This window comes from Taurulus bubalis (genome assembly GCF_910589615.1).
Source record: "Taurulus bubalis genome assembly, chromosome: 12".
Classification (NCBI taxonomy): Eukaryota; Metazoa; Chordata; class Actinopteri; order Perciformes; family Cottidae; genus Taurulus; species Taurulus bubalis.
In genome coordinates, this window is record NC_136600.1 from 7565060 (window position 1) to 7587197 (window position 22138).

Here is a 22138-nt window from a genome sequence, read left to right on the forward strand (position 1 = left end):
AGAATGATGAATTGCCTAATAACCTTATAGCCTTTTGTTTCATGACAGGCTCCCATCATTTTTCTTCTTTTCGTTATTGAGCACTTGATCTAAATAATGGCGGTGTCGCCCTTTTCAGTGTTTGCAGAGTACTTAAGTGACAGCTGCCATGATTCACTGATGGACACTTTAATAAAACGCCATGCAATTTGATTCAATCTGGCCAAGTAATAAAGTGTCATTGACAGTTTGCACCAAGAAATACAACTTTACCTTCCAAAACAGAGGCAACAATGTTGGGGAGAGGTTTTGCGTACATAATATTAGTACATTTTACATCACTTCAATTGAATATCAGCATTGGCAAGATATTGTTTAATGACACGCTACTGCTGAATAAATTATATCCCCCTGCAAACAAAATTCAGAAACTGTAATATCTCACCTGATGGTGTCGCCTTCCTTTTGTCATCCCAGGTCTCATACAGGAGAAAGGCCCTACAAGTGTGTGCAGTGCAGCCGGGGTTTTGCCTCCTCGGGAGTCCTCAAGGCTCACATCAGGACCCACTCGGGCCTAAAGGCGTACAAGTGCCTGATGTGCGACACCACGTTCACCACCAGCGGCAGCTTGCGGCGCCACATGACCACCCACAGTGACCAACGACCTTACATGTGCCCCTATTGCCAGAAGACGTTCAAGTCGTCACCCAACTGCAGGAAGCACATGAAGACACACAGGTTTGGGCTTTGCCGTGTGTTTGTTAGTCATTGAGTTCTTTGTAAACTTGTTTTGCCGAATAGGTAAGAAGCGTCCGATTTGTAGTGACAATTAAGTCGTAAAAAAACAGGTAGAAATATATAAACGCTAAGGGTGTGCTTTTACTGTTTACCAGGTATGAACTGGCCCAACAGCTGCAGCCCCAGTCAACGGATGATGACCCCTTAGGAGGAGGCACGGTAGACCATGACATGCAGGTGGAAATAGAGGGAGATTCCCTCCAGCAGCAAACTGCTACTTCAGCAGAGCAGCAGAGCATGCTGGGACTGGGCCAGACAGAGGATGTGAATGGAAGCCAACAAGTGACATTGGAGGCCCCACTGACTGACCAACCCCTTGTACAGGGAGAAGGTAAGCAGGAGTGGCGGGATGGATTACAGAACAGGCCTACTGATGAAGCCACTGTTAACATTTGTTGTTGTAAAGTCAACCACGTGTGTACAAAGAGACACGAAAGGTGCACAATGACTGTAGAGTGACGCAGCTGGACTACAAAGAGCCACAAACAAGTGCAACATGAGCACAGAGAGGTGCAACGAGACAATTAAGAGACCTTTTTGACATTTTTAAAGGATCTTTAAGAATTAAATTAAAATGAAGAAATTGTCCTGTTAAGACAAAAAATGTTGTGTTGGGTATATTTTATCTGAAAAACCCATCAAACCACTCCTGTAGTGTGATCAACCTATCTATGATCTGTTGTGTGTATGTGTATGTATGTATATATGTGTGTATATATATATATATATATATATATATATATATATATATATATATATATATATATATATATATATATATATATATATATATATACACACACACACATATATACATATCTATCTATCTTGTGGTCTCTTGTATCTTGTGGTCGGGTTCAGTACTCTTGACCATAGCTATCTATATTCTATGACATTTTAATAGTGTATAGACCACTACCCTTCATGCAAAGGTTTAACAGAGGAGAAACACCTATAGAATATAGTATATTTATATTGTTCTCAAAAGCAGAACCTGTTAGCTTGACCTAATCTAAACCCTCTTCTTTCCCCACTATAATACAATTGTTATTGTTTTATTATGAACCTCTTCTTAGCTTGCATAGTTTCCATGACTGTGCATGATGACCTGTGTAGTTGATATAAGCAAGCCATTGTTTATCTGGTTAAGTGCAGTGGGGGAACACCACCAAGGATGGAGACAAAAATAAACACAGAGACCAGAACAATTGCACTCCAGTAATCTGCTGTCCAAGCACGCCTTAAGTCCACAGCAGTATTTCCACCTTAAGTAGATACAGAACAGTTCAGATGTCCTCTCTAGTCGACTTTGTGAGTATCCGACTGACCTGTTGCATTGCTGTGCGTCTCTTTCTTTGTGTTGACAGACTCGTATGTGACCACTCAACATTCTCTGCCTCAGAATATCGGTCAGTTTGAGACACAAACACTTAACCAGCCTGCCTTCGACCAGCAGGCTCTAACACAAGGTAAAAGCACACACACACACACACGCACACACACACACACTTTCTGTCTCTCCAATTTGACTCATGCAGGCTTTTCCATTCTGTGTCCTACCCCCACAGCCCCTGTCTATGTATGACAAAGAAGTAGAAATGTTTCATTGTCATCTGTTTTTGTGCAAAACATGTTTTCTTATTGAAAAGTGAATAGACGATGAGCTGTAGCAATTCGCTTATCATTCCAGTAATTACCTCGAAGCACTTTCTTGCTAAAATAGCACATTGATTGCAAATGTTGGCCTCAAGAAATCACCATAATCATTACATATTTCACGTTAGAGTATCATTAAACCGAAATCAAACATTAATGATAGAATTAACCTTTTTGTCAGCTTCTTTCAAAGGACACAGCAGCTGTTGGTTGTGGTTAAAAGTCGCACTCGATACAATTCAAACAGTTCATTTGGCTGCGGAGAGATACGAGACACTTTCGCAGATGGCACATCTCAATGCTTTCTTCCCTCTGCAGTGTGTTTCTCTTAATCCAGTGTAGTGCACTCACACATTTGGTTTTTCCCTGATTCCCACCAGATAATTCGCTCGGCTCCGACAACAAGTCCCAGCCAGTTGGCATAACTGACTGTTGCTCAGAACAGCGTGCACTACTGGCAGCGTAGCACACTGAGAGCAAACATCTGCCAGGCAGATCTACTTTCCATCCGTTCTCTCCAACCGTGTTATCTGTCCAGAACAGACCTGCAATTTCGTCATTCTTACACGGCATTGAGTGCCATTTAATTTTCAAGGGCACAAAGCATATGTGAGACTGGGCAATTGGGTAACTTGGGCAGCTCGTCATATTTTAACCTCCAGTACACCATCGCCATGTATTATATATTCTAATGTGGTGGTTGACGATGTCACTTGTAACCTTGATCCCTCAAGGGATCATGTGGGGGAAATCCTGTATCGTTTTGTCAGTTTGCGCTCAACAGTCGTACTTATCTCAAAGACTTGAGTCTCTTAAACTGCCACAGAATGTATGAATAACAAGCACCCAGACTGCGAACATTTTAGAAAATAAGAGGGAGCCCAGGACCGTTTCATTGTGGGTTATGCAGTGGTTGTTTTTTTTCTGAAATATCCAGTTGTATGCACAATTTGAAAGCGTTTGAAATTGGAAATTATACATTTTAATGGTTAGATACAGATTATTTAATTTCATCTATTATAAAGAACCTTTAATTTAGATTTTAATTGAATATTGAAACACATTTCAAAGGATAGCTTTAGTATTCTCAAACCATAAATGAGCTCTTGATTGATAACCTATTTGAAAGCCTGTGGTATCAATGCATTCATTATAAGTCAGTAGAGGGAAATGTCTGCAAAATAAATGTAAAAATGTAATAACTTTATGAAACCTTTGAGTGGAAACTGCCCTCATCGCACATGCAGGTAATAACAAATAACAAGAGATACACAGAAACCAAAACCGCCTCTCAGAGGAATGAGGATTCAACCCAACTATTACTTATTATTCTTATTATTATTATTATTATTATCATCATCATCATCATCATCATCATCATCACATGTAATCCCTATTGAAGGAGCAGATAAAACAATAAGTATATGTCCTAAAGTATAGACACTTTATCCAATAACTAGCTACTGTTATATGTAGCATGTGTTTTGTCTACTTGTAGCAATCATAACTTAATATGATAGAAACATAATTTCAGGTATTCTGTATGTATTTGCAAAAATGGAGGAAGTGACAATAAAACTGACTTTGACTTTGATTAACATATTGGTGGCTAAATACTCTTATCGTTTTTTTTTTTTTTTATCCATTTATGAATGCAACTTCAATGGCTATTTTGGCCACATTAAATTCCTTGTCTTTTGTCTTTAATTGTTTTTTTTCAATAACACTCAGATTACCAGACAATAGCAAACTCGAGGCTGAACATCATTGGGCATTTGTCTGTGGCTGGCAGTTCAGTGCAGGTTCAGTCATTTGAAATCAATGAAAGTCATCCTCTCTGCTGCCAAGTTTCTGCCTGTTGTTGTTTTTGTCGTGTTGTGCAGAAGTTGTATACGTTGAGCCGAGATTTCATAGTTTGCAATTATTATTTTTGCTGAGAGAAATGTTTGTGCTTTATTGACCGATCTACTGCCTTTGTGCCGAGTTGTGGATACATTGCAGCTGTCAAAAGTGTGGCAGTGTATATAAGAAGTGGACGTCTGATCAATATTTTAAGAGGCTGATTATTCTCCTTTTGCGTCCTTCAGGCTTCACCATCACTGACTCGAGCTACAGCCAGTTCTCCACCGTCCAGCAGCTGCAGGATTCCAGCACCCTGGAGTCTCAGGCCCTGTCCTCCAGCTACCATCCCCCGACTCTGCTCCACGTTGCCAGTGCGGAGGTGGTGAGTCCTGGGCCTCCACATGTGCCATTACCCCTTTCGTGCACTCATCTGAACTTCAATTTTCAGATTGAGAAAGCTGATTTAAAAAAAAATTTAATAATAAATGTACTTACACCACAGGCTTCCCTTATAGATTAGATCATTAGATTTCATTTTGGAACAAGTACCCGCATAGATTTGCATATCGGTTCCAAACTCTCAATAAAGTTGAATGAACTCCTCTAAAAACTGTTTCAACAAAAACTGCATACTCATGCAGGTTATGCCAGGGATAGTCAATTTCACGTTGACATACATACACTAAGATGTATGAATGCTTTACATGCACAAGGTAACCGTCCACTCATGGTTAGTTACGTAATTAATTGAGATCAAGTTAAATGCAATTATGGGTTTGATGTAGTCTGAATGTTGGTACATCGATTTTTCAACATTTGTTGAATGAGAACATTCACTTTTAACTCCAATAATACAAATTGGGAGAAAGATACAATATTAATTTGAAGGGAAAAAAATGTGAAGATTAGTAAAGTGGTTTACTAATACTTGATTGGTAATAATTAACTATTCCTCAAAATGTTGAATTCATCCTTTTGAAGACATATCTGAATCAAACACAAGACTCTTGAAAGCAATAACGTGTTTGTAAATGGATGCCAATCTGCATTAAAGTGTGTGTTTTTTGATTTGTCTTTCATAATCTAGACAAATGGGCTTCTTCAGCAGAGCAGTCAGGATGAGCTTCAGCTGACCACTGAAACACAGGACTACCAGGATGACAGCGAGGACAACAGCAAGAGAGCCTACAGGTTCACTGCTAAATCAGTTATTGTGTGTGTGTGTGTGTGTGTGTGTGTGTGTGTGTGTGTGTGTTTGTGGCTTTAGAAAGTACGTCCAACTCTTCAGCTTTTCAAATTCCAACCCTTTGTAAAAGCAACAATTAGTTTCTTAAGTCTTCTGCTCATCGTCCTTTCTCATGGTTCCTCTCGTCCTAGAACTACTCTGATCGAGTTTATTAGTGAACTTTGATCACACTCTTAGTCTGGGCATTTGGATGGGACATTCAAGAACACCCCGTGACTTTTCCATAACTGCTCCTGTTGTCTTGGACGAGTGATTTTAGTTGTATAGAAATGTGAATCTCAGCCAGTTTGATGTGGGTCAAGCTCAGGTTTGCGTGATTGGTGAGATTTGAGGGGACAATGAAGATCTCACCAGGCACAGCGTTAACCGGTCCATGGAAAGTACCTGGTTTCCACCAAAGCACTTGCCATTCAGGCCAAAAGAGTTCAATTTCGTCAAGTCAAGCGAGGACATATTCTTTAACCTGCTCTCCGAGTGTTTTGAGAGCCATTTGGCAAACTCCAGGTTGCTCAGGAGAGGCATTCATGCCACCATTTAGGCCTGATTGCATCGCAGCTCTCTGGCCCGATGAGCTGTGGTGCTGCAGAGATCGGTTTCTATCCGACAGGATCGCCAATCTCTGGACACAAACTTCTGCCGGCCTCCACTTTGTCTTTTATCCTGGTCACCTACTTGACCAAACAACCGCTTTTGCCAGATGAGGTTGGCAGATGAGATTGGCATACTCTCAAAGGGCTAGTTAGAGTGATTCTGTGATCCTTGTTCAAGGTAATTGCATTGCCATAGCAGGTCTAAACCAGATATAAATACTGAGAGTTGGGCAGGCATAAGTACTTCAAGGGTTGCATTGTGTTCTACAATGGCCAAACAGGGCTTGAAGCAGATTCATGATAGGCCCAATCATAAAAGTCCAGGGAAATAAATGGCGTTGTTTACAGCATTTACAAATGCTTTTAATATCTTTACCTGCCTTTTTTGTTATCAGCATCTTTCATTTGAAGCTTTTCCCTTATAAAGCAATAGCATTTAGAGACATGCCCCGGAGATACTGTCATGTTTGCCCAGGTATCTAAGACATAGCTTCAACATGTTGTAATCACTGTTCCATCTATATATCAGACCTACCAGGAACTTTTTCACAACATTGTGAAAGGCAGAAACAGAGTCCCATCCGTGCTTTTTTATGTTTGTGATGTGACTATATAGACTAGTTGCATGTTCCTCTCTGTCAGATTATCATCAAATAATACTGTAAATAATAGTAACAAAGTCTCCCTTCGCAGGTGCAGTTGGTGTAATAAGGGCTTCAAGAAGTCCAGCCATCTGAAGCAGCATGTGCGCTCCCACACTGGGGAGAAACCATACAGATGTCATCTCTGTGGACGAGCCTTCGTATCAGCTGGAGTGCTGAAGTCCCACCTCAACACGCATACAGGTGAGCGAGGAAGTCTCCAAACGTCTCCCTAAGTTAATTAGATTTTACAAGGCCTATAAATGTGTGTTTTTTTTTTTTATATATATAATTTTCCATTGTATTTAAATTTGAATATTTAAATGATTAAAATCCAAGTGGCACACTGTGCCGTACTTTTTAATTCGCACCACGATCATAAATTTAAATGTTTTGAATTAAATGATATGATTACGGGAATTGGAAAATGAAAATACCCATGGTCCCACAATAATATTAAGGTCATGAAATGAAGGTTTTATAAAGTGTCTAAATATCTGTTGTCAGTGTTGGTTTTGAAGATTAAGTGAGAACGGGATTACAATTATGTACAAAATGGAATTCATGTACTCAAAACAACTAAAGGTAGATACAGACAATGATTCATTAAAGTTTCTTCGCTGTAAGAAAAACGTTATGAAGTTTTATAATTTGTTTTTTAAGTGGTTCATAACTGCCTGAAACCTGCAGACACTGTGTGAAACCCTCCCTCTCTCATCTCTCGCTGACAGGAGTGAAGCCTTTTAAGTGTAATGTTTGCGACGCCTCATTCACCACCAATGGCAGCCTGAACCGCCACATGATTATCCACATCAAGTCCTTCAAATGCTCCATGTGCGACGAGAGCTTCAGGACCAGTCTGCTGTGTAAAAAGCATATGAAAAAGGAGCATGCGGTGGAGGATCAAAGTAAGCATGCCGAGACAATATTTGGACGTTTCATTACATTTTAACCAGATTTTTTTTAAAGAAGAGAAAGAAGAAATGCTACAGTCTATCAGCATGCAACATAATGATTTACACTACGGTGGTTTCAAGTAACGTGTGTGTGTGTGTGTGTGTGTGTGTCTAAGTGTAAATGATTTCCTGATGTTGGTATAAGTGTATATTTTTTATATTATATTTTACATTATATTTATGCGCATATAAAGTGTTTACATTTACTTGGCATGAAGTGTAACCCAATTGTCACAGTTTTAGGTCTGGATAGTCAAGATGTTGAGGAAGAGGAGGAGGAAGAAGAAGATGAAGAAGACGAGGACGAGGACGGGGAGCAGAAGTCAAAGAGGAGGGGTTTGGAAATCGTCACTTTCACCGAGGAGCAGGCGGCAGAGCTGGCGAAGGATCCTGGGGAGGAGGCCTCGGTGTCGGAGCGGATCCTCGCCCAGTCGGCGGCGGAGAGGGATCGGATCAGCGAGATCAAGGACAAGGCCGTGGAGCTGGAAACCGAACCCAAGTTTGCCAACTGTTGCAACTACTGCCCCAAGAGCTTCAAGAAGCCCAGTGACCTTGTCAGGTGAATATCCCGTCTGCTTGCTGTGGCCTCAATTATTTTAAACATTGCTTCTACGATTTTTAAACATTGCTTCTACGATTCCTTAAGGAAATTCTAGTATTTCAATTCTAGCTTATTCTCACAATTGCGGCTGATATGGATCATGACACTACACATCACGAGAAGCATTGTGAGCCTCTTAAAGCTTTACAAATATACTTACATCTACATACAGCAATACTCCACCAACATGGTGGAGTATTGCTATATTGTTATATTGTTGTAAATGCATAGTCAAACACAAATGCCAACATATTCTGACCTGTCACCATGGCTGTTATAACAGCAACATTAAAAACTGATCTAGTGAGCAGCTCTTTGTAAATAATAGGCAGTAGAAGAACGGCTCTCGTTCTCGTCCAGCTCTGGCAGCTCCAACACACTCTACATTATGTAATAAAACGGCTCACATTTTAGAAATATGAACATATTGAATCAAGTGTTGCTAGGTCACCCAAACTCCCTATACAATTTACAGAGCCAGTTGTGTGTCACACCTCCCTAATTAAAGATGAAAAGTAGGAAAATGACAGTCACTAAAATGAACACTGTCATTTCCTGAAATTCAGAAAATACATTTAAAGTAGTTTGAAAACAGTCGTATTTGGTAGAAGAATTGTTTAAAATAAGTACATGATTTAAACAATATATATTTGAAATCTCTCCAGAAGCTGGTCCATGCTCTTGGGCCTATCCTCTTTTGAAGTGAGCTCTGCCTTGTCTTCTCCATAACAAGCCAGAAACTCAGCAGTGAGCCACATTTCTTATTGAAGTTTCCATATTCGGAGTGCATTTGCAATTTTCTCACATGCTCCTCTAACAACAGCGCTGAGGACTGAGATGGAAATGTGCTCTTTGGTCGTAGCCAGTAGACACTCGCACGGCGCTACATTGTATTTTCTAATTCCACCATTTCACTCACACAAACAAACTGAAGTTTAATTCACTCGCTCCCCCCCCCCCCCCCCTTCCATCTGTTTTTAAATCTCTCATCTGTCCTCACGCTTTTCTAAATGCACCTTTTTGACAATCTGCTTTACTGTCTAGGCACATTCGCATCCATACAGGTGAAAGACCGTACAAGTGTGATGAGTGTGGGAAGAGTTTTACAGTGAAATCTACCCTGGACTGCCACGTGAAGACACATACAGGTTTGAGTTTTATCACTAGATCTGGTTGCTTAATTCAAATTCAGGTTGAAGTTGTTTTACTTGTTGGGCTCCGACTGGTTGTAGAATTTCTGGAACATTGTGGTAGAAGTGGAATCTTTAGAATTGGTTAAAGAAATAGTTTCAACTATGTTACTAGTTTTCTTGCCGTTAGATTGATGCAACCCTCTCTCGCATATTTGTGGTATCAATCGTCTCATCAAACTCTCGGCAAAGAACGCAAAGCCGGCAATTTCACAAAAAGTTACTGTACTGAGCACTGAAAAGTGAAGTTGAGCCTCCTGACCTGATTTGTAGACTCCTTTGGGGGCTGTCCTCTTCATTTCAATGCTGTTTGATATTATCAACTATTGGGATGGTTACATCACTGATTTCTTACCAGATTCATATTGCACAAAGAACAGAGAGGACTTGTGACGTTTTGAACACAAAGAGACAACAAGCGGGTAAAAGCTTGGAGTTGTGAGCCACAAATCTTATTCACTCTCCTTTCTGTATCGTTACAGGTCAGAAACTCTTCACCTGTCACATGTGCAACACCTCCTTCTCCACAAAGGGCAGCTTAAAGGTGCACATGCGCCTCCACACCGGCTCCAAGCCCTTCAAATGTCCCTTTTGCGAGCTTCGCTTCAGAACCTCCGGCCACCGCAAGACCCACATCCAGTGCCACTTCCGGCCGAGCCTCGACAGCCGCAGGTCCAAGCGGTCCGCCTCGTCTACCGGTCAGGGTCAAGACCCGGAGACTGGGCAGGCCATGGGACTGGGCCAGGGGCAGCAGCCAGCATCTTCAGAGGTTCTTCAACCTGTGGCTCTGCTGCAAACGTCCAACTCCGACCCCAACATTTACCTCCCAGCCAACCAGGTCCTGACGGGGCAGTTTGACCAGAATCTGCTGCAGCCTGGACTGGTGGGACAAGCCATCCTGCCCGCCTCCATGTCAGGTAGGGATCATGGATGAGGTCACACAGCACAAGTAATAGCTTGCAATTAGAAGAACATGTGCATACATTGATGCAGAGCAGATCTGTTTGTTTTAGAGCTTTGATTGTATTAACTCAGAAGTGATGACGCACCGTTGTCAGTAGTCGTAATTTTAAGGTACTAAAATTAGACGGGGCCACAGAATTTTATTATCCCAAAGAGTCACCGTGTGACTTTATGGATGACCCAACGGCAACATCTTCATCTATTCATCTAACATCTATTTGAATTCAGCACTTATTTTAATCATAATGTCCAGCTAGTGAATAATTCACCGCTCTTTGTGGGCGTGACTGAAATGCAGCTCGGGTTCATTAGCGCTAGCGACGGCCGGTCGGTTAGTCGGACGGTAATCAGTCAGAAGTGGCTCGGGGCGACTTAAATTACAACACAATGCCTGATTTGGCAAATGGTGTAAAGGTGGACGGTACAAGCCACCTTCTGGGTTCCCCCTTTGCTCCAAATCACAGGATACCGTTTGATCACAAATCTGCTTCTTTATGATGCCAAAACTCCTCTAAAGAGAACGTTTATGAGTTGGTACTTATCTTAGCTGCATTTGTGAGGCAGATAAAACACCCAGATGTCACATAAGGAGCATCGTGTTTATATATATATATATATATATATATATATATATATATATATATATATATATATATATATTTTTTTTTTTAAGACTTTCACAGGTCAAATGTTGATATAACGACATGGCAGAATTCTAGATTATAGTCCTTATTCACAACTAACCCTTTAATGGGAAGTTTTTGTAACGTTCACTTCACTGAACGAGTTGCAATTGTGTGGACTCGCTCTGTGTGTGACGCAAAATTGAAATAACGGCAAGTAAAATGTGTCAACTGAAGGTGGTTTGCAGCCATGAAATGACTTTCCACACACAGCTCCTGGAGCATCAAAGTTGGGGCTAAATAAGTTTTCCAGTCGTTGCTTTCTTCTTCAAGCTTACTGCTCCAGATTTGAACATTCTCTCTCTTTTTCTTTTTTCTGCATTGTTTTGAGTGGTAGTAGTGCATAGTGCACACTGCAGGTACACCTCTCCCAAAAACCGACAGAATTAATTTCTTTGTTGTCTCTCCATCTTATGGTGCTACTTATTCGCCAGGTATTCGGTACCCTCACTTCAGGGACGTTCTTGCGCCAGCAGAAAACCACCAGGTCATTTTCGCAGCAGTACCTAGCAGTGCACACATTGGACTTTATGTCATGTCTTTACATCTGGCCTTTGACGCTACCTGATTAATGTATGTGCCTCCAGGGTCATCCTCGTCTGGTACCGTTAAAGTACCTCCTTATTTGTCCGTTTATGCACCTTGTTCATAAAACCTCACACTCCTTCCCCTGCCATAACCCTCCTTTTCACTGCAGGGATTTGTGTGTCAAACGGTTGTAACCATACATTGTTCTGGCACGAAAAGCTGGTTGAGATAAACGGTGTGCTATTTATATAATGTACACATGTCAAAGCTGGGACAAACTGTACTTTCCGTCCCTGCTGCCTGGAAGGTTAATTAAGGTTTAACATTCGGACAAGTTGAGTATTAATAGCTCAAATGTGTGTGTGTGTGTGTGTGTGTGTGTGTGTGTGTGTGTGTGTGTGTGTGTGTGTGTGTGTGTGTGTGTGCTGCAGCTGCAGGAGACCTTACAGTGTCTCTCCCAGATGGCCTGACCACGCTTGATGGCATCCACCTGCAGTTGACGCCTGCCAACCTGGTTTGCCCCAACGTCCAGATCTCTGGCATCGATACCAGCAACATCAACAACATCACGCTACAGGTTACACACCTTGTGTTATTATCTAAGTGTGTCGTCACCTTAAACTCAAAGAGATGGTTAGGATAGTTTGGAAGTGGGGTTGTATGAGGTGCTCGTGCACAGTCGGTGTATTTCACGGCGGTTGATATTTTCACTGCTTTAGCTTTTACCTCAGACGGCCCTTTCAAGTGGGGATTTGAAGCCATTATATTTATCACCGCTCATTTCAATCCACAAAAAACAGTAATTTTACCGTTGCAGAACATGGGAGCTGCAAGGTAAAGTTACCGTTTTTGTCAAAGGAGTCTATCTTTTGAAGAGAGGATAGATGACGTCAGAGAGGTCTGTCTGAAGGCAAGGTAACGCAGGGAATATATTCTATCACCATTGTACACTTAAACTGATGTGTTTTGCTCCCGCCCCCGTCCACAGCAGCCTAGCTTCTGCGCCGGTTCTCCTCCTGCCGGTTCTCCTCCTGTCTGTTTCTCCAAACTGTGGCACGCCGACCACCGTCTACTTTAGCCAATACACTAAACAATAAGTAGCTCATATAACGCCACTTCAGAAAAATCTGAATAAACCCTTTTAAGTTGTTAAAAAGTAAAGTTAATGTTTTTGTGCCTCATGTGTTGGTCATGAATCACGATTTTAGTGAACAGTGATTGCCTTTTTATTGCTGTATTTTATGAGAAAATTGAGCCTGTGCTCTGTAGGGTTTCTTTTTTACTGTGGGTAATCAAATATCTTGAAGCAGCACTTGGATGAGCAATTAAGGCCCAAACCTCAAGGCCCGAACCTTCAAATGTGAAAGCACGCACCATCATTGACAAAACTACCATCCTAAAATTAGCATGTGAGCGTGTTAGAAATAGGAATCATTCTCATGGGAGCATAGAGCCAATAACCTTAATTTACAGAGAGACACACACACACACACACACACTTTCCTCATTCTCTCATTCTGACGCACATAACAGTTGATTAGAGTACAAGATTGTATGCGAGTCGTCTTTATACCAGAGATGATTGTTTGTACCTTTTTTAAAAATGTGGCATTTTATATTTTTTTTTATTTATATTTTATATACCCTTTATATTGCAGGACATATTGTACTACCGCAAAACAAGATTTAGTGGAGTTTTATGAATACTGAAGATGGATGCAACAAGGTTGTCCTGTGAATTTCTTTTGGTTAAAATGTATTTTAATATGCTATGAAGTACATCCAAACATGATGATGAACTAATTTGAGTACATTAAAGTTCTGTGAATACAATTTGCCAAATGAATGATACTATGGTCTGTAATTAATGAATCAAGTATCTGGTTGTAATTCTTAGCTTTACTTTTGAGTGCTAAACCTGTTTTAATGACATTCCTTCCGAGTTAGAAATATGGCTTTAATAACTTAAAGCTTAATTTCCCAAATAACGTCACAAAGCTGTACATCTTGCGTTTTTTGTGTCAATTTCATCATTTAATTGAGCAGAAGAAGATTTAAGCAGTCGACTTTACAGTAATTATAATTTTGACCGAACCATTTCACTCAATTAAACATTAGTTTGTGCAAACTGTTTCTTGGGTGGGTTGACGTGTCATCAGCTTCATTTTCGGTGGCGTTGATCTTCGTCAACAGCTTGTACGGTTCAACAAAAAATGTAAAACCGCTGTGTCAATATTGCCTAATTAATTAGTAATGAGGAGATTTGTTTAGTTTTTTTTAACCAGGGGGATAAAAGTTTGTTTGTTTTTCGTGTGCAAATGTATTCAGAGCAGCGATGATGTGGTTAGGAGGACTTCAACTATTTAATGAGTTGCTTTTTGCTGCAGCTGCATTGTCGTAGTGGCACTGTAATGACCAGGGCATCTTTTGGGAGTAGCCAAAATATAAACAGGCTTTACTGAACTTTAACTGTGACTTTTTTTTTAAGTGCAATGGTACACAGATTGGGTATTTTATGCCATTATATGTCTACTGAGCAGAAATGCACTAAACCAATTCAGCTGTCCAGTCGTGGAGAAATCCTACAAACCCACAAGAGCCCCAGAACGAGATTAAACAAAGCTGCTGTACTTGGGCGCCCATGATCAGCTGTAAAATTCATTAAAAAAAAAAAATAATAATGTTTTGAACGTATCTGATCTGACAACTGGGGGTCCAATCCAATCAGGGTTTCTATTTTTTTTTTTTTGGTGAGCTGATATGATTTGGATATTGGAATTTGTTCAGATAGTGTTCATTACATTCTATTATAGATCAGAAGAAGAAGCCTCCCAGGAAATATATAAGTAGGGCAAAGAAAAGTGTGTCGGACAAAAATCACATCGCCAATTTTCAGTTGTCCAAAAGTTTTAGCGGGTGGAATTTCCCCCCAATGACCTTGAAATATTTTTCAAAAGCAACCACGTATCCCTAGACTGTGGCCGTACATTTCCATGAGTCACTCTCTCCTTTTCTTCCTTAACGTCGTCCTTCCTCTCCATCTGAAGCAGCGCTTTCTCTTCCAGATCGACCATGCCCTCCTCCAGCAGACCTTACAACAAGGCGGTCTCCTCTCTCAGCCCCTGAGCGTCGACGCCGGCCTCATCTCCCACTCTGGCACCCAGCTCTTGTCCGCCACTGACCCTTCGGTGTCGTCCAATGTCGTCATCCACCCGCTGACCAGCCTGACCCTGCAGCCCTCCTCCATCACGCCTACTCAGGTCACAATGGCCAGCCTCTCTGACGTGGCAGGTAATGTGTGGTGGCCTCAGTGAGAGCAAACACTCTGGTAAGAGCTGAATAACTGATCTATGCTTTTCCGTGGATTCTGCAGGTTCTCACGACTTAAGCCATGTCATAAGCAGCTCTGGACTGGTCGCTGGAGGCCCCAGTGGACAGGAGATCACATTGACCATCAACAATTCCAGCCTGACTCAAGCCCTTGCCCAGGTTCAGGCCCACGCCTCAGCCGCTGGTGTCAACACTGCAGCGGGAAACCCTCAGGAGATCACTCTCACCATATCAGGTATGGAGCACTTAATAATGCAGGTCCAAATGCCTTGCTGTTGACTGTATACCGTTACCTTGTCTCTTCACAAGTGCAGAAGCAGACTAACAATAACAAAACAACAGAAGAGATGAAAATCCCCTCAAGTATGTAACACAGTTATTGATTTGCTCCCTCAGGAGAGCCCGTTTGCAAGCAGAGGAGAAACACAGACGCGATATTAACTCTGAGCCCGTAGATCCCTTTTGAAGCCGCTTCACAAATAAAGATTAAAAGACACATTATTCGAGGTTATGAGATGTATGCCCTCTTCACAAACCTTTTTTTTTCCCACACATCATCTGCAAAACAAAGTCAGCTGGTCGTTAATCAGCTGGGGATACATGTTGTATCCACAGTGCCGAGGTGAGAGCCTCTCAGAGCCCCTTGAATCCAGAAAGATCATTCCCTGCCTTAATGACTGGTGCAGTCTGGGTATTTCCTCCAGGCAGTACTTTTGACTTTTTAATCAGCATCTGATATACATTACTGTATTGTGATGGAAATCCGTTAGATAGCACGCTTTTGAGATATATATATATATATATATATATATATATATATATATATATATATATTTCCCACAAGTTATGGATTCATTTTTCTTTATAGGCAGTGGAAAAGAAGTGAAGATGGATCACAGGTGCATGGGTTCCAAGAATCCTTTTTGGCCATTTTCAGTCTCGCTCGGTTCATCCAAAATGTTATTTTATCTCTTGATAAAAAGAACAAAAACACACAAATGGACCAAAATATTCAACCTATCGTACCCTGGTATGAGAAAACAACTAAAAGAGCTGGAAATGTGAATGACTGTGAAATATTTAGAAAATATCTTCCATTCTGGACTATAAATGTCTTTTCTCCATACTTTTGCAGGTCAGGATCTGCTCCCCCAGCACAGCCACCCTAATGGGGTCGAGATGACCGGCAGCATCAGGCTGGCATCGCCGCTCGGTAGCCAGCCCACCGGCGCGACCCTGACCATCACCAATGATCACCTCCTACCTCAGAGCCCCGCAAACACTGGAATGGCAGGTGAGGACTCGTATAGGCGCCTGTATTTTCTATCCAAAGTTCCACAGAGTATTCACAACACGTTCAATCACGTTTGCAGACTTTTTTTTTTTTATCAGAACTTTTCAAAACAAATTGTCACCGGACCGCTTTGTCTTTGCGCTCCCTGCCAACCGTGCAGCACGGCTCCCGTCTGCTACTTGTATTCTTTCACGCGGCATTTACATACAAACAAGGATGCAGGCAATGCCGACTTCCTCTTGGAGAAGTCGATCCCGCCTGGTCTCTCAAGTTTGCCAGACGTCAGTTAGTCTTCGATCAGATGATGAGTGAATAAGAGCGGATCGGTCTGTGACAGTAAGCGAATACATTTCTACCCCTTGTTTATTGAAATTAATTTAACGAACAAAACAACTTATCTGATGACCTTTTCCTCCCTTCAAATTATATACTGTATCTCCCTAAAAAAGGCTCTGAAAGGCCTCTCAGACATTCATGGTCACAAAGAAACCAGCCCCTCTCTTTCCGTCAACTCTTTGTTACGCGCGACTTCACTCTGAGTTTTATAAATGCACACAAAAGCCGGACCTTTTGACCTGCATCAAGCCGCCATGAGTGACCCGCTCCTCTTACTTGTGACACCACTTGACTTGGGGCCACCACTTTAGGCCAACAAGCACGGCAACAAAGCAGGAGATACCCAGCCTGCTGTTGCGCAAGTATCACCACAGTAACCCACTTGAGCAGAACTGATTAAAATTGCCGGCCATTGGGAGGTCCTTGTAGACTGTAAGCCGCTGCACTCGCTACCCAGCGCACATAAATAATGAGACGCTGCTGGTTTAAATAACAAACAATGGACCCGCATGTAAATGTGACTCAACACAAAAGCCGTTTCTGTTTGTCAGCTACTGGTGAAGAGTAGAGATCAATGAAACAGCAGTAATCTAGAGCTACTTCAAATACACAGGGTTATTGTAGTTCGTAGAGAAACTTCAGCCTGGACACCTTTTTAATGGTTCAAAAGGAGAGCTGCCTTTGCCTCCACCACCAGTGAAGTATCCCAGGATCAAACTAAATCATTGATGGAGATGCTCAAACAGTCTTTTCAGTCTCCAGGGGTACTTGGGAGGCTTAAATAGCTGCCGGATAGACTTTCAAGGTCGAATAAGGCGTCTCCCGGTTCACGCTTCTTACAGAAATGCACAAATCGCTGCAGTGGAAATTGACTTCAGATATAAAATCACATGGTGATCCTCTCGAAAGCCATAATCATTTTTGAAACAATGGGTTTTCTGTTTAACTCTATAAAGTAAAAAAACGACTTCTCATTTCTTTCCGGCGACCAGAGATTGTATCGGCTGAAGTTGCTCCCCTTGCAGTTCGAGCCAGATAGCTAATTCACCCTAAGTTACAACCTGCGTCTCGAGCTGACAATTTATTAATGTTTCATTTTATTTAAGGAGCTTGTAAATAGGATCTCCAGTATTCTGGACATGCTCTGGCTCCATCGGCCTCCATGACATAAATACAGTCTGAGAGTAAAGCCACGCGTCTTTTAGAAGAGATTCTCGGTCATTACTCTGCTGAAGGCAGTAAACTTGCCGGCCAGGCCGACGCTTGCTGTGGACTTTGGAGCAGCCAGATGCAATGTTTATCTATTCATTACAAATTGCTGTTTTTTACTCAACGATTAATATGACCCTATAAAGTTGTTTTCTTTTATACCGAGAAACGGACAGAACTGAGCCGGGCCACACTTTTGAATAACAACATCCAGAGAATGATGTCTTATGGGTGCAGAGGCCTGGAAAATGACACACCGTGATCGCCGTGTCCTTGGTTTGAATTGTTGGTTTGAATCCGACCGGGGATCTTTGTTGCGCGTCCACATACTGTACATATACTCTGCAGGCATCAGTCAAGAGGATGCACGTCTGAGTTTGACAACTCTCTGTGAATTCTTGTCACTTTGGAATTGTTTCCTACCGATGCATGGCGAGGACGTAAAAGGCTTGTGCGCTGGGAACAGAGCAAATTTGATTTGTTTTGTCAGATGGCTTGCTGTGTACGGGTTTGCTTTTCACCTTGATTTCCACTCTCTCATCTCTCCCCTCATTACCTTCCCTTCTCAACTCAAGTGGAAAACATTCCTGCCACTTCACAGCATCTCTGTTTTTGTTGATTAGACTGAAGCGTTCCAGTCGCTCTGTATGTTAATATGGCTCAACCTGCACTATGCCTGATAAACTGTATGAGGCCCATATCGCCCTTCTTATTCTAATCAAATATCGTTTGCTGTTATTCACAGCTAATGTAATGGAGTTTCCTCTCAGACCAAAACAAATGAAAATGTCTTTATTATTCTTTGTCATGGAGCAAAGCAGAAAAAGGGCTTCCACAAATACAAGTACACATTCTGCGGGGGAAAAGCATGAAATAGAGTTTTAGTGTCTAAATTAAGGAAGAAAGAAAATGTGGTCAGTTGTGATCTGATATTGGACGGATAACTTTTCACGTAACTGTGGCTGCGCCTGCTTATTTCAATACTCGCTGCAATATTTAAAGCTGAGCGGCTGTTGAAAATGCAGCCGCTTCACAATGAAAACAAGTGTGTGTTTTGCCAGTTGAATACTTTTAATGTGAAGCAGTAGCAGCAGTAGAATGTGTTATGTAACTGATTATAGCTCTAGGAGAGGGACCAATAGACAGTGAGGGTGATATGAATGTCTCTGAATGATATACTGTAACGTAATAGTCCCCATTCAAATACAGTTTGTAAACATTCTACTGCATTTGCCACAAAGGGAATATAACTCTGGCTGTTGTTGGAAATGGAGTCTTAAACCAGTTTAGGAACTGGGTGTTAAAAAGTGGTGGAACTCTAAGCTCGTGGTCTATGTCTCTCCTGTCAGTCTCCAGCTCCAGCCTATCACACACCGCTGTGTCCCAGAGCCTGGTGATGTCATCGGGGGGCGTTGCCGGCGAGGACACCGTCACTCTGACCCTGGCAGATGCCCAGGGGATGCTGGATGGTGTCACACTCAACCTCAACACGCAGGTAAAAAAAAAAGAAGGAAGAAAAAACAACAACAATGCGCACAAAGACTCATTTAAATGCTCTACAAAATGTAGAGGCTATTATTTGGTTTTAAAAACCAGCCTGGCTTAAAAGGTATTTGTCAACACCGTCCAATACATACAACATGAAAACAATCATTGATGTCATGAAGCATGTGTGATGATCAATCTGGACGTCATGACGTGCGTCAGCTGCCTGACCAGAGTTTCTTTGGATCTTCAGGGTCAGACGTTCCCCGCAGTGCTGAATGACCCAGAACAGCCAGCCAGCTCAGGCCAGCAGGTCATTCTGGTCAGCCACCATTCGCAATCCACAAACGGAGCGTCTGACAACGGATACAATGTGAGTGTGTGTGTGTGTGTGTGTGTATGCGTGTGTGTCTTGTGTGTGCAGTGTGCTATTTAAGATGTTATGGGGAGGAACTGTCGAACAAATGTGAAAGCAGGTTCGACAAGTGATGAATTGAGCAAATGCTTAAAACGCCATCACAATAATCCACTGTGATGGATTACCTCAAGCAAATAAGTATCCCCCAGTTGATTGTTATTATTAACACGAATGGTCATCATGGGCTGCCTGGAAGATGTAAAAACACATTCACCAAACTCGGGGAAAAAAACACGACTGGGTTTTTGTGGAAATATGCACCATGAGTTTAAGACTCTAAAACAGTTCTGAGATTAGGTCAGCTTTACGAATCCAAACGACCATCGTGTGTTGTAAGCACAAGTACTCTATTATTAATAAAAAAAACAAAGCGCAATGTTATTATTATTTTTGACAATGCTTGTGTCTGTGAGTAATTGTAAATATATCAGTCGCTCACCCTTTGTGTTTGATGCAGGTCACTGACGTCGGCCATAAGGGAGGGAAGGACGGCTTATGGTTCCGGCCCATGGTTCCGGCCGACAACCGGAACCGGTGTTACTACTGTCATCAGGTGTACCAGAATGCCAACACTCTGCGGCGCCACTGTCGACAAGCTCACGGCAAGGACCGCTGCCACGTCTGCAGTGTCTGTAACAAGGCCTTCAAGCGAGCAACACACCTGAAGGTAAGAACCCGTGTAAGCACAGTAGACATGGATCATAAGTAACTTTTAAATGTTTGCTTCTGATGGCTCATATTTAAAGATGTTGTTGATCCAGCTGCGGCTTTCTCTCTATAAACAAAGTGGCCACAGAGCCAGGAGCTCTACGACAGTAGGGTTTAGTGGCATCTATCGCTGGGGTTTCGGAGAACTAAGGTGGCCGGTGTTTGGTTTGTCCATTCTGGGCTACCGTAGAAACATGGCAGTGTTCCGAAGAGGATCCGCCCCCTGTTTATGTAGATATAAATGCTTATTCTAAGGTAACGACTCTTAGTTTGAGGTGATTATATGCTAATGCAAACATTGCGTTATGAATATTATCTTCCTTTTCTGCCAATTAATCGCCCCCAACTCCCCGAATTCAACAGGCTGTTCCTTTTTTCTGAATAAAATGTTTTCTGACTACAATACACCTACTCTCACGACACAAATCTCATCTCTGATCAGTGCCACCACCTCAGGCTGGGAAAACCAGTGCCGTCTGTCTATTTCATCAAGCAACATTTTGGATAGACCCCTCTAAACTGTCACTCTCAACAACAAAACACTTAAACCAGGAGGTTCTTTGCAGCCAAATTAGGAAGAGGAGCATGTGCACTTCTCTTTTCTGACGAGCCTCTTCATGTGGTAGAGACACTCGAGATCTGGAGGAAAGAGGGAGGAAATGGCTTTATACACGAGCTCTTGTATAAAGACCATATGGTGTTTTGTTTTTTTCCCCAGCAAAGGCCATTGTGCTATCGCCTTTTTATTTCTGTAAGTGTGCCCCACTATACCGAGCAGTCACACACACACAGGCATGTATACGTTCAAGTTGTAAGGTTTGAATGTTATTTGATGTTTTGAAATTTTTTACAATTTTTCCTGCCAAGAGTTGGAGGAGAAGATTGATAGCAGTCTCGTGTGGCTGCAAGGTGTATCTGAAGCTGCAGCTGGCTAGCTTAGCATAAATGCTGGATACAGAGGGAAACAGCCAGCCTGGTTTGTGGAACAAAATGCTAAAGCTTACTAATGCACTGGATGCAAGTGTAAAAATAAAATAAGCGTATATAAATCTTTTAAGTATTACTTTTAAAGTGAGTACCCTGACATAATTGTGAGCATGGTGAATAAAACACTGACGGGCTGAGTCATGGAAGCTGTTTGTTTTTTGGTTGTGTGGTTGAACGTTTTGGTTGTTCATCTTTTTTTCTTCTTTTTTTTGTTCCAGCGCGTCCGATACTTTGGAGCCTTAACAGTCCCTAAACATTCTGCAAATCATTAGTTATGTTTTGGCAAACGGCATCCGAAACATAATTGCTTTGATTTTTCCAGAACAAAGAATAAATATATTTGTACAGCCCAGTTTGGGAAGCACTGCTCTGGACTCAATATCCTTATAAACCACCGGCAACTAAAGCATACAGCAGAAACCATTTAAGAATAGCTGCAGATATATTTTCTTATCGAATAATCATTTCACTTCTTTGACACAATACAGTGTATTGTACAGATGTAGCTGTTCTAAACTGATGATACAAAGAAAATGTGCCACGTATCTATTCAGTACACAGAAGAGTTTCCGGAGGGATAATGGGTATATTATTTCCCTACGTAGTATTTTACCTCTAAACGATGAAATCATTTTGTACTGATCAGATATACAAAAGCACATTTAGATAATAATGTATGCGATTCAACATCAGCTTCA

At 41.7% G+C, this 22138-nt stretch overlaps 1 protein-coding gene across 1 annotated transcript in view; it reads left to right on the forward strand.

The window, feature by feature from the left end:
- The window catches only part of znf236 (zinc finger protein 236), a gene marked incomplete at its 5' end in the record, with an annotated part of 44488 nt that overhangs the window by 16814 nt on the left and 5536 nt on the right, over positions 1-22138 (forward strand). The window contains 17 exons of the mRNA XM_079227766.1: positions 457-717; positions 873-1108; positions 2145-2246; positions 4521-4657; positions 5363-5466; positions 6805-6956; positions 7484-7660; positions 7946-8267; positions 9354-9457; positions 9982-10416; positions 12105-12250; positions 14739-14964; positions 15047-15238; positions 16139-16297; positions 19192-19337; positions 19581-19700; positions 20203-20412. Coding sequence (XP_079083892.1) covers positions 457-717; positions 873-1108; positions 2145-2246; positions 4521-4657; positions 5363-5466; positions 6805-6956; positions 7484-7660; positions 7946-8267; positions 9354-9457; positions 9982-10416; positions 12105-12250; positions 14739-14964; positions 15047-15238; positions 16139-16297; positions 19192-19337; positions 19581-19700; positions 20203-20412 — 3229 coding nt within the window. The remainder of the gene's footprint in view (positions 1-456; positions 718-872; positions 1109-2144; positions 2247-4520; positions 4658-5362; positions 5467-6804; positions 6957-7483; positions 7661-7945; positions 8268-9353; positions 9458-9981; positions 10417-12104; positions 12251-14738; positions 14965-15046; positions 15239-16138; positions 16298-19191; positions 19338-19580; positions 19701-20202; positions 20413-22138) is intronic.